Genomic DNA, 13229 nt, shown 5'->3' with positions numbered 1-13229 from the left:
ACTTATTTTGTTGAATTCTGACATCTATTTTGCAGGTACTATAGTTAACCCTAATTACGGGGACATTAGAGTTGTATCTGAGCATGACCTTGCCATCATGTAGGATAGAAGATGATATAAGAAAATAATTCATATGAAAGACTAATGTGGAATGCCAATGGAGATTGGAAGAGGTTCAATCATATCCATGAAAACAACCTAAAAATTTGGAGTAAAAGATGTACATCTTTCAAATCAATAGAAGAGATTATTTAATTGCTTGAGGACAAGCCATTTGAGGAAGGATGGACTGTCATGTCCCCAATTTAAGATAGAATTGTAATAATAATTAATACAATATTATTAATTAAATAATGATGATAGAATCGTATCAAAATATAAGAATAAGAAATAATAGTTACAAATAAATAATCTATTCTCAATAAAATAATATATAGTATAAGATAACAAATAGTAACTAATAGTAAAATTATAATGAATAAATAACTAAATTAAATTAAATACAAGAGAGAATGATGTAGAAAGTATATTAACTTTCTAAATAGGATTTAATAATCAACGATAGTAAACACAAAATAAATATGTAAATAAATAATACAATATAGTACAATATAAATTAACTAAATCTAATGAAAAGTAAAGAGGTGTATGATGAAAATACATGACTCCTTCAAATTGAGATAGAAAAGGGAGGAGGGTTCATTTTCAAAGAGAAGGGAAGAAGAGTAGAAGATTGATTTTAAAGAAGGATTAATGGAAGAGGGAACTAACTTAACAAATGGTTGGAATAATGAAAGGATGTCTCACTCGAAAGAGTTGTAATTATGACTGGTTGTGACTCTTCAAAAAGATGTTAATCATGAAGTGTTGTGACTTTTCAAAAGGAATGTGATTATGAAGAGTTGTGACTTTTTGAAAGGATTGTGATCAAAGTAACAAGAATCGGAATCGGATCGGAATCGGCAAGGCCGAATCGAATCGTGAATCGGCAATGAATCGGCAATGAATCGGCAAATTTGAAAAAACCCTTTAAATTTAAAGATTTTAACAATTTAAAACTTATTTCATGCACCCTTTATTGAATATAACTTAAACACACTATAACATCATCAAATAGAAGTTAAAACTTAACATACATAAACATGGAACATAAAATCCATCACATATGTAACTATGTTATCTAAAATGTAAATTGTAGGCTAGCTGAAGTAAATAGAAATCAAATGATCACAATGATTTAAATCATAGAATGTATGTAAGATGATCCATAAGACATCAAATCATAAATGTATGTAAGAATCTAAGATGAAGATCCATGAAAGTTTGAAACATATGTCTATCAATGATTCAGTATCAATATCTGTAAACAAAATATAAAAACAAGGCTCCAGCTCAAGCCTCAGACTCATAGTCATCATCATCATCCTCAACATCATCCTGAAGCTCGGCTGCAGCCTCAGCCTCAGCCTCTGAGTATCCAGTCTGCCTAGTAGCAAGGCGTCTAATGTAGGTCCTAGAGGACTGCCGAGCCATATCTCCCGCATGTAAGATGGGCTCATGAACGTCGCTAGGGCCTGTGCCCGTGCGTGCACGTGTGCGTCTACCAATGCCTGAAGAACGTGCTCTAGCTGCCTCAGCCTCTATATCCACCTGGTCAACCCACACACGGTCTTCCTCAGTGAAGACTGGATCCACAACCTCTGTGAGCCACTCTGATTCTGGATCAATCTCCTCTAGAATGATCGGAGAGGAGTCAGTGCCCAAAATCTGTCTGATCCTAAGACGGAGGTTGTAATGAACAAAGACAATATCATTCAACTTCTGCACTGTCAACCTGTTTCTCCTCTTCGAATGGATGTGCTCGAACATGGACCAACTGCGCTCGCATTCAGAAGCGCTGCTTGGCTGACTCAGAATACGAATGGCAATTTTTTGAAGTTTTGGGGTTGTGGCCCCAAACATTTGCCACCATCTATCTGCAATAAGGGAAAAATTGAAAATAGAAACAATTAGTCTCATTTACAAATTACAAGTTAACTCTAAAATTACATAATCAACTTTAAGATTAGAATCTAGATTCATGAACATTGAATATATTATTTAATTTTTACCTGGCTGTAGTGTTGTCTGAGCATTTATGGCCATCCTGCTAGAGAAAAGTGGCCCCTCTTTATTGTTGAACTGGTCTAGCTCAACAATCGCAGCAGCGCTATCTTCATCGCTACTCAACCTCTAAATCACTGTGTATAAGCCAGTGAGAACCTCCGCATCCGCCTTGAACTCAGGACGGAAACAATATGCCGGATTCAAAAAGTAAGCTGCTGCATAGATGGGTCGATGGAGCTGATTCTGCCATCTCCTATCGATGATGTCCCAAATAGGGCCATACCTCTCCTGCACTCCTGCATATTGGGCTCTGATGGCCTCCTTGGCCCTATCCATGCCCTCATAAATGTAGCCCATAGAGGGCTTCTCTCCATCAGCAGTTCGTAGCAAAGCTACAAGGGGCTCAGTGACTTACATATAAAGTAAAACAAAAAACTTGAGTCAAAACTTACATATAAAATAATATAACTTAAAGTAAAAGTAAAATACTAAATGTTAAATTGCAATAAATTTACCTGCAGGATTTCTCTAGCGGGTTTCCAAAAACCATCCTCATCAAATATGCAATCCGCCACATCTATCCCTACAGTGGTCGTAGCATAGGAAGAGGAAATCCACTCCCGCCCAACAAACATGCTCCTCAATTCATCCCTTGATGTCAACAAGGACTGCAAGGTGATGAAATTCGAGGCAAACCTCGTGATACCTGGGCGAGCTTACTCTTTGCCTTCTGTGTACTTCCTCATTGTGCTAAGGCAAATGAATGATTATAAATGAATTTGCATATGTTTTTTGCCCTTTCCACACATGACTTGACAAACTCAAGTTTGCCAATTTCCTCCAACATGAGGTCAATGCAATGTGCCGCACAAGGGGACCAAAATATGGTGGGGTGCCTCTCCATCAAAAGTTTACCTACAACAATTTTAAGTCAATTAGAAATTCAAATTTCAAAATTCAAATAAATTTATTTTCAAAACTTGAAAAGTTAAAAGTTTACCTGCAGCAACATAACTTGCTGCATTATCCGTCACCACCTGGATCACATTTTGTTCTCCCACCTCTGCTATGACTTCCTCAATAGCCTCACATAAGTATGTGGCATTTTTTACATGTGCGGAAGCATCAATGGATTTGATGAACATGGTATATCCTACAAGTAACAAAACAACGAATTAGAATATTAAAATTAAATGGATCATCAACAAATTAGCATTCAACAAATCAAAATTTACAATTATGTATGTAGGAAAGTAGAATGATCAATTACCTCCACAGGATACAAGAAAATTGAGGAGTGTTCTATTCCTCCTATCTTTCCAACCATCAGTCATGATGGTGCAACCCTTTGCAATCCACTCCTTTCGGTTCTCCTCGAGCTCAGCCCTCATGTCCTCTACCATCTCATCCAAGAGGTATCCGCTCAACTCAGCCTCAGTTGGGGCTTTAAACCCCGGACCACAAATAGCAACCGCGTCTATCATGTTCTGCCAATAAGGAGCCCTGTCACAAATAAAAATTTAGATGTCAAAGACTCAAATTATAAAACAAGTAAATATAATTAAAGTTTTACTTTTACTTTTAATTTTAACTTTAAAGAAAACAACGAAAAAAGAATCAATTACCTGGCTGCAATAAATGGAATGTTGCAAAAGTACCAAAATTTGCATATCTCCCTTCTGGCAGCATCATGAATTTCCTTGTTCAAACCCATGCCCTCAAGCGTGGGTTGGGAACCAGGAGTAGTGCGGGGCACAAAGTAACTATCCATTCTGTTTTTCCGCACTCTAGGCTGCAATAGGTTGGTGTGGGACTCTGTCTCAGTATGTGACCGACTAGCACTAGCACGAGCAGAAGAACTAGGATAAAAAGGAGGCCTAGAAGAACCCTCTCCAACACAACCTACAGATGCAGAAGCTGATGCAGATGCAGATGTGGATGCGGCTGCAGATGTGGATGCGGGAACATGGGAGCCAATACCCCTTAACCTTTCAAGTTGCATTTTCCTATTGGCTTTGTCTTTTTCAATTTTTTCTAATGCCATTAAGCAAGTGCGTTTTGCCTCAGGAGTTTGGTGAGTGCAAATTGTAACATCGTGTCCAGGTATAGCAGCAATGTGGTATTTCAATCTATAAATACCCCCAGAAGTTATTTTTTCTTTACAAAAAATACATTTTGTTTGATATTTGGTTCTTCCAGGAAACTCTTCGTTATATTTCCAACATTCATCTTTTCTACCCATTGCGAATTTGCAAAAAATGAAAGCAAAGGCTGCTGCAATAAAAATTTATATGTAAAATATCAAAGTTTGAAGCTAATAAAAGCTACAAAACAACAAACCCTAGTTTGCAACTTAGTAAAAATAAAGAACATTCAAGATCTAAACTAAAAATCTTGAAAACTATAAAAATTTAACAAAAAATGCATAATACACTAACATGCAAAAAAGAAAAGAGCACTTACCTCTTGCAAATGAGTTGAGGAGTGTTGAGATTGGCTCCCTAATGCTCCCAATGCAATTGATGGCCTCCCCAAATGGATTGCTGATCTCTTTTGTGCTCTTTCTTCTTGCCGGTTAGAAACCTATGGCTTTTCTTTTCTCTTCTTCTCTCTCACTTTTCCTCTCTTCTACTCATGTTAAATAAATAGAAGGCCCTTTAGGGTTATAACAAAGAGAAATGGTCAAAAACAAAGTAAAAAAACCAAGCAATTTTTTAAAATTTTACAACTCTATACTTTATTGGCCGCGGGCGATTCCTGCCGATTTTTCCAGGCGATTCATGCGATTTTTTGACTGAATCGCCTGAATCGGCGATTCAGGTGATTCACTTGAAGAAATCGGCAATGGCGATTTCCGACTCCAAAAAAATCGCCATTGCTGAATCTAATCGCCGAATCGCCGATTCAGGCGATTTTATGGCGATTCTCGTTACTCTGATTGTGATTATGAAGGGTTGTGACTTTTTAGAAGGATATAAATGAGAAATAAAATAATATTTATAAATTACCATTGAATAATAGAAAAGAACAAGAATGGTATCAAAATGAGAAAATAGAACAAGATAACAAAAGAGATATGATCACATACATCATGGCATATAATTAAAGTCAAAAGAAAGGCAACACTAAAAGATGGTAAAAGCATCATAAGGGTATGTATATAAGGTATGTTATATATTTAATGGTTTCTATATATATGTATGAGTAGATTATTAATAATTGAAAAAGAATAATAATTGGATGAATATTTAAAATTTGATATTGTGTTCATTAAATGAATATAAAGAAATAATAGATTCAGCTCCCATGGTTCCAGCACAGGTTTTGTGCTAAACTCTATATAAATGGCTAAGTTGCGATTAATGTAGTCTCATAGTGTTAGTTTGGGATATTTGTATATCCTCCATATAAATGATTAATATTGCTAGTGCAAAAGGGCAACACAATCCTAGTATAAATGGCTAGATGAGAATGATAGCTCATAGTGCCAGTGCAAGAGGTTAGTACAATCTTCATATAAATCATTAATAGTGCTAGTGCGAAAGATTAATATAACTCTTGTATAAATGGCTAGATCAGGAAGATATCATGGCCAAAATACTCTGATGATGTCAACATATGCATATGTGATTGGCCTTGGATAGAGGATGCCCCATCCAAGTAGGATTTTAAGGGGTGCGCTCCAAAAAACACGGTGGAATAACTAAGGGTTAGGAAACTTGATCTGGAGATGTCTTTAAGTTTGGAGTTAAGTTAGAGGGTAGAATAATATGTTTAAACTTATTATTGCTGAATTCTAACATCTATTTTGCAGGTATTACTTGTCCCAAGCTAGCACTAATAGCGGGGACATTACACTGACAATATCAAGGTGCATAATATCTTCCACATATATAGCATCAAGAAGTTGCTTGAAAGAAATGTTGCTCCCCCTTTTGAGTTGCCCACTTTGGATAGGAAGGAAACCTTATATTTGTTCCAGAGGTGGTGACTAATTACAAGGAGCTTACTTTGCTAAACAGGATCATCAGAAATTATTTGGTGACATGGCAGAGGAAGTAGAGTCTACAACATCCAAACTTGCAATTTCTTGGGAGGACAGGTAAGTTTGAGGGAGCATTGTAAAGTCCCCTTTACAATCCTATTTAGAAAATGAGATTGTTTTCCTATTCTTGATCATGGGCTACGAGGAGAGGGTAATAGAACTCCATTGTTCTTCGACAGTTTGGTTTCAATTTTTTTGCCATTTGATGACAATATTGATCTTAGTTGGTATTTGAGACTCTTTAGGAAGCATTCTTTGACCTTTTGAGCTCTTCTCTGCAGTTTTTGGAGAGTATCCCTATTTTTAGTATGTTACCATTTTAGAACTCAACATTATCTCTTAGCTTCAATTACCTCATCCATTATCAATTTTGGGTTTTGGTGCCTCAGTGGTGCTTTCAGAAATTTGATCCAAAATACTTAAAATATGGATATGAAAGTCTAATGTTAATGTTTAATTATTTATATTAGTGTTATATATTACTATAACTTGCACCAAAAGAGGTGCAATTGTTACATCGATAGTAATATATAATTTGAATAATATCTTAGATGCTAAAAAATCAGAAAATGTAAAAACCTGCATTTATTAATAATTATTATTTGTGAACAAATTAATTGTAAAAATTAAAAAATTTAGTAATGAAACATTTACTAGTATGCAGTAACACCTCTACCCATCAGGACCAAACAAAGAATGACTGAATAAAACCTTTTTCATTGTTTGCATTGGGTTTATTATAGTACTTCAGGGAAAAGAGAATGCTATTGAATATCAAACTCAAAAGTGAAACAATCAAGGACAAAGTAGCTTATACGTCTTAAAATGGAAAGACAAAATGCCCAAACATATTCACATACAAATAGTTCTGCATTAAAGCTGCAACTAGCTCAAACAAACACTTCAACGACCTATTAAAAACAGTTTTTTAATCTTTTATTCTTAATTGAGACTGAGTCGTAAATTGTTTTCAAGCATTTATTTAACAAAGAATGAAAGTTGAAAATTTCGAATTTTTAACTCTTTACCTTTTTATCATTTGTGCATTCCTGTATCTTTTATTCCATATATTTGCAACTTTAAACTTAATTGTAAACATAATTTTTATTTATTATTTATAGAAAACTTTTAGCCCTCACTTAAACCTGTAATGAACTTTTAACCCTCACATAATACAGAAAATTTACAAGTGAACGTTGCCAACATTGTGTGAGTTGTCAAGATGTTTGGTGGAGCAAAAATCAGTTGACAGAAGAGGAAATGAATCAAAAATCAGTTACAGAAGAGGAAATGAATTATTGTGTATTACAGGTAGCAGGGCCTACCAACATGAGGAAAAACTAGCTATGAATAATGCAACATTGTTTCACTTAAACCTGTAATGAACTTTTAACCCTCACATAATATAGAAAATTTAGAAGTGAACGTTGCCAACATCGTGTGAGTTGTCAAGATGTTTGGTGGAGCAAAAATCAGTTGACAGAAGAGGAAATGAATCAAAAATCAGTTGACAGAAGAGGAAATGAATTATTGTGTATTACAGGTAGCAGGGCCTACCAACATGAGGAAAAAGCAGCTGTGAATAATGCAACATTGTTTCACATGACTGGAAGCTTCAACACGTAGTAATATATGTGGAAACAACAAAGAAGGTGAATCAATGACTCCTATCACACACCATTGCAACCAGGTGATGATAAGAGAAAAGAAGAAACTGAGACAATACAACTTAAATAAAATGCCTTCTCTCAAGAGGCATTTATGACAGAGCCCCAGTATGATTTCATAGAAGGCCATAGAGATGATCAGAACGCATTTGAGAAGAACAACAAAACACCATCATTGTCTACAAACTCAGACGACTCAAGTGAGAATTATGAGACCTATGGTAACATTAATAATACCATTAAAAGATATATATTCATGAATGTTTCCTAGAAGCATTTCATGAATGTGTTGTCATGTCCCCAAATTTTAATGTAATAATTTAATTTAATTAATTAATTAACTGGTCCCGGAATTTAACTAATATAATAAAGGGACCTTTAGTTAAATATTTTAATTAATAAATATGGGACCCAAATTAATGAAGTACTAAAATATTGTTAATATCGGCTTGTTATAAATCTCTACACACTTCTTGGAGGCCTTTACAAAGAGATGATTGAGCTTTGTAATTCATCAAGGGGTATGTTATTTGATTCTTCCTTGTATTTCCGGAGGCTAGAAGCTTGTAATATCCCTCAACAGTCGATAGCTAATCTAGACATTATTTTTTTCCCTTCACGAATCAATGGTTTGACATTTCATCAAACACGTATCTTACAACTCTGCTATTACTTTATATGATGTTTTCTTTTGAATTTATGAGATAATTTGAAATGCAAATGATAAAGAGATAACAAACAAACTTGCTCATGTTGATGTAATTCTGGTTTTTACATCGCAATTGACATACTGAGAATGTAATTGCAAATAAGCTAAATATATGGAACCTGGAAAGGTGTACAATTCTATGAACTTGGGGATGCTACAAGCTGCCCAACAATATCTCCGCACCTTAAACGCACTTCAGCCCCAACTGGAAATCAGAATTGGCACTAAACTTCAATACTCCAGGCTGATAATGTAACGCAGGCTCAAATTTTCAAGCACCCAGCCCAGGAAATGAAACATGGTTCACTATAATGTCAGTCACGAGATGAAAATAATCATTTGCAGGACCTGCTATACGTCTGTGGCTCTACGATTGTAATCGCAACCAGTAATGTGAAATGCTACCCAGAACTTGCAAACCTGAACCCCAAAATATGCACCCAGAATTGCAGGCTGACTAACAATCAGAATCCTCAATGCTATTCACCCAAACAGTGGTGAAATGACACCTAGATTTGCACTAATAAAATGCTCAATGATACAGCAATTACTCTCCAATTAGAAGCCAATCTGTAAACCTTGTTGTAGATGAATTTTTCCCTTAGAACAGAGATGGTAAAACATCAAGTTACAGATGATTAAGTGTTGTATACAGATCAACCATACACCCAAATTCTAGAGAGAATGCACACCCAGCTATAGGTATTATTGGGTGCACAAATAGAATTCTAGACCACCAAATTTACCAGCTACAACCTTCTTCTCAATTACAGTAAGAAACAATAGAGAAGATACAAAGAAACCCTCAAAAATTAATGGACAATACCTCAGCTGTGAATTACCAGGCACTTCTCGAGAACCAAACCCTTATACTTCAGCAAGGGCATAAGAACCAATCTCAGAATTGGTCACAAAGACAACCAAAACAAATAATCAATCGGATAATCGGATGCCTTTTCCTTCACAATGAACTCATATTTATAATCTCTAAATGCCTTTTTTTTTCCAAAATGTAACTTCACTTACAAAGCTTCTCCAACACAACATCACTTTATAACATTTAATACTTGGCTTAGGCATATAATTAATTAAATAAATGGCCCCTTCCAATGATGACTCAACCCTCAACTTAAGTGAATTATAAAGTTAATTAATAACTTTATAATAAGCCATTTAATGATTTAATAATAATTTGGCCACTAAAAATATAATAATTCTCAAAATACTCATCATTTAAATGTCGTATGAAATAGGAGTCACACCTATTATTTCTCCATGTAACCAAATGCACTTTCCAAAAATAGAAAGGGTCCATCTCAATCAACACCCGACTTACCACAAATAGTAAGTACACAAAACTAAGGCCAAACAAAGTCCAATCTGAGCCAAACAAAGACCAACCTGTAAGTTACTATTTGTAGAGAAGACAAGACCCTCCCAAGCCAAGTCACTACCTTAGAAGACCCTCTATCCACAATAATTAGTATACAAGGATCACGATAATAGGCTAATCTCTCCAACTTCGATGCTAAAAAAAATGGGGGCATTACAAAGTTGAAGGTGGTTCATGCGCAATTTCAGAGGTGGAACATCCTCCCTATTGTGTGATCATAGTTTCAATGAGAATCAATCCTCACCCTAGTTTGGAGTTGAAAATATCATTCAAATATTTCATAGTGTGCATCAAGTTTGTAAAAGTCTTCATTCAGAAATCTATATTCGGCTCTTCACCCGAAATTGTTGTACTGAACCTAATTGATGTAATCTAAAGTGCTATCGTTATTTACAAATTTCCTAGCATGTGCCAATCTTCATTTCCATCTGAGATCTATCTTCCTATCATTGGAAGTCTAATCCTCAAGCCTCCCTTATCCAAGTATAGATAGTGTAGAATTCATTTTGCAAAGCTAGTACAGAGTTAGTACAGAGCTAGTACGAAGGTGGTATAATACTAGTTCGAAGGTAGTATGGAATTAGTATGGTGGTAGCGTCGACTAGTATGTTGGCAGAATCAACTAGTACGTTGGCACTGCTATCTAGTATAGTGGCAATACCAACTGGCACATTCGTAGTGTCGACTAGTACGTTGGCAGTGCTATCTAGTATGGTGGTAGTACCAACTGGTACAGAGGCAGTACCAACTAGTATATTAGCAGAGCTGACTAGTACGTTGGCATTGCTATCTAGTCCAGTAGCAGTACCAACTGCTGCATTGGCTATGCCGACTAGTACGTTGGTAGAGACAACTAGTATGTTGGTAGTGCCAACTAGTACAATGGCAGTGCCGAATAGTACATTGGCAGTGCCGACTAGTACGGTGGCGGTGTTGTCTAATCTAATGGTAGTATTGTCTAGTACGGTGGCAAAACCGACTAGTACAGTGGCAATATTGACTAGTACGTTGGCAGTGAGGATTAGTATGTTGAAAATACCAACTAGTATGATGGCAGTGTATTGTTGGTAGGCTCGTACTATCAAGTTGTGCCATTTGGAATATCACAGTGGTACCAAAGTTGGTGATCTTACCAGCCTATTGGGTCTAGAGATTGAATCATAGTGCCCAACAATGGTTTCAGTGATGCGTTGAGAGCTAAGAAGTCAATAGATGCATCACCTACGGATGGAGCAAACACTCAAACTCTTGACTGAAGCAGTATGAAAGGAGTTTCACAATGCTTCAAGGCAAGGTCATTAATGATGGTATTCACTCCTGGGGCCGAATGTAAGGAATTGCAATCACCCACTTTGGCTGAGTCGCTGAGGAACCTAAAGTAAAACTGGGTGATTGGTGGATGGGAGAGGGACATTTCTCTGAAAGATTATATGGAATTGTGAATGAAATATCCATCATCTAGGCATCATAATCTAAAGTGGGAGATTGACAAGTGGTTATAGGATGAAGCCAAGTCCACAACTTCACTACAATCATAGAAGGATATTGACAAGCAAGAGATTATAATGGTCACCTCAAGTGCAAAAATTGTTGATGATTCAAAAGAGAACAAAGAGGTCAAGGAACAAGACAATATAGCAAATCTAAAACAAGATGACAACAAAGCCAATGTCGAAGTGAACCAATAGAATGTTATTCATGTGTGGAATAAGAGCAAGGTTGCAAATCTACAAAAGAGCATGGATAATAATTTGGAGTCACATAAATGAAATCATGAACCTAGACCATGGGGCAAAGGTTGTTTGCAGAAAACTTTGCTACTGTTGTTTGATTCTGGAGTCTCTCCTCTTGCAGCACTCATGGCGGGCATAACCGCAATCTTTCCGTGTGATGGTCTTACTCATGAGAGCCACAGGGCCTACCTATGCTATGAGGTTCTAGAAGTGGTTGATAAACCTGATGGCATTGATATATTTTATGATTGGCATCTTTGTGATCCTTGTGAGTCCAAACATGACACTATTTATATCAGAGTGGTGCAACGAAGGTTTGATGACGATGTGTCGCAACAAAAGATTGATGCCAATTCACTCATTTTGCATATGCATTTGGTTTAGAACCCTGCAGCTGATGACCTTTCGTTCAATTACGATTGCTTGAGGTTAAGCAATCTTTGGGCAACAAGGATTTGTCATGTCTCCAAAATTTGATGTAATAATATAATTTAATTAATTAATTAATTGGTCCCATAATTTGAATAATCTAATAAAAGGACCTTTAGTTAATTATTTTAATTAATAAATATGGGGCCCAAATTAACAAAGTAATAAAATATTATTAATGTCGGTCAGTTGTAAATCTTTAGACACTTCTTGGAGGCATTTATAAGGAGATGGTTGGGCATTGTTGTTTGATTCTTTTTTGTATTTCTAGAGGTTGGAAGTAGTTCGTGCGTAGTTTTGGAGGTGTGATCACAGCTTCGATGGGAATCAATCCTCACCTTAGTCTATAGTTGGAAATATCCTTCAAATATTTCTTAGTGTGCATCAAGTTTGCAAAAGTCTTCATTCTAAGACAAATCTATATCCGGCTCTTGGTCCGCAATTGTTGTATTGAACCTAATTGATGTAATCTGAGGTGCTATTGTTATTTACAAATTTCCTCTTGCGTGTGTCAATCTTCATTTACATCTGAGATCTATCTTCCTATCATTGATAGTCCAATCCTCAACTAGCATCCCTTATCCAAGTGTTGATAATGCATTATTCATTTTGTGGAGCTGGTATGGAGTTAGTACATGGCTAGTATGAAGGTGGTATAGTGCTAGTATGGAGGTGGTACGGAATTGATACAATGGCGGTGTTGACTAGTACGTTGGCAGTGCTATCTAGTATGGTTGCAGTACCAACTGGTACGTTGGGAGTGCCAACTAGTACATTGGCAAAGCCGACTATTATGTTGGCAAAGCTAACTATTATGTTGGCAGTGCTATCTAGTACGGTGGCAATACTAACTGGTACATTAGCAATGTCGACTGGTACGTTGGCAGTATCAACTAGTATGTTGGCAGAGTCGACTAGTACATTGGCAATGTTATCTAGTACAATGGCAATACCAACTAGTACATTGGCAAAGCCAACTAGTACGTTTGTATGTCGGCTAAGTACATTTGCAATGCCGACTACTATGTTGGTAGAGATTAGTATGGTGGCAGCATTGAATAGTACACTTGCAGTGTTGTCTAGTATGGTGGCAGTGTTGTCTAGTCTGGTGGCAGTGTTATCTAGTACAGTGGCAACACCAACTAGT

The 13229-nt window shown here is 36.3% G+C and overlaps 3 protein-coding genes across 6 annotated transcripts in view; all 3 read right to left on the bottom strand.

The window, feature by feature from the left end:
• Positions 1-13229, bottom strand: part of FZL (FZO-like protein) — a 171484-nt gene that overhangs the window by 86185 nt on the left and 72070 nt on the right. The gene's annotated exons all lie outside the window — the stretch shown is intronic.
• On the bottom strand, positions 1216-2758 carry LOC149542702 (uncharacterized). The gene is made up of 3 exons (XM_089797581.1): positions 2622-2758; positions 2112-2516; positions 1216-1976 (listed from the first exon to the last, which is right to left on the bottom strand). Exons 2-3 carry the CDS (start codon positions 2143-2145, stop codon positions 1393-1395), a joined length of 618 nt encoding a protein of 205 aa, XP_089653707.1. The 5' UTR covers positions 2146-2516; positions 2622-2758; the 3' UTR covers positions 1216-1392.
• Positions 2893-4983, bottom strand: LOC149542701 (uncharacterized). 4 transcript variants are annotated; one of them, XR_016355497.1, is made up of 3 exons: positions 4570-4983; positions 3107-4380; positions 2893-3021 (listed from the first exon to the last, which is right to left on the bottom strand). XR_016355497.1 is itself a non-coding variant. In XM_089797580.1 (2 exons), exon 2 carries the CDS (start codon positions 4346-4348, stop codon positions 3728-3730), a length of 621 nt encoding a protein of 206 aa, XP_089653706.1. In that variant the 5' UTR covers positions 4349-4380; positions 4570-4983; the 3' UTR covers positions 3079-3727. The 4 variants fall into 4 exon arrangements, 1 of the variants encoding a protein (XP_089653706.1); XR_016355499.1 differs by having other exon boundaries at positions 3107-4377; positions 4570-4982; XR_016355498.1 differs by lacking the exon at positions 4570-4983 and having other exon boundaries at positions 3107-4550.

This window comes from Cupressus sempervirens, chromosome 8 (assembly GCF_028749045.1).
Source record: "Cupressus sempervirens isolate cs-2001-9-10 chromosome 8, ASM2874904v1, whole genome shotgun sequence".
NCBI classification, from domain to species: Eukaryota; Viridiplantae; Streptophyta; class Pinopsida; order Cupressales; family Cupressaceae; genus Cupressus; species Cupressus sempervirens.
This window is presented reverse-complemented; position numbering and strand designations above follow the sequence as displayed.

Bases quoted from the DNA above. Each gene is read 5' to 3' on its own strand.
- LOC149542701 (XM_089797580.1), bottom strand. From the start codon at position 4,348: ATGGGTAGAAAAGATGAATGTTGGAAATATAACGAAGAGTTTCCTGGA.
- LOC149542702 (XM_089797581.1), bottom strand. From the start codon at position 2,145: ATGGCCATAAATGCTCAGACAACACTACAGCCAG. The intron at 1,977-2,111 runs GTAAAAATTAAA...CCCTTATTGCAG, and splicing joins TCAGACAACACTACAGCCAG to ATAGATGGTGGCAAATGTTT.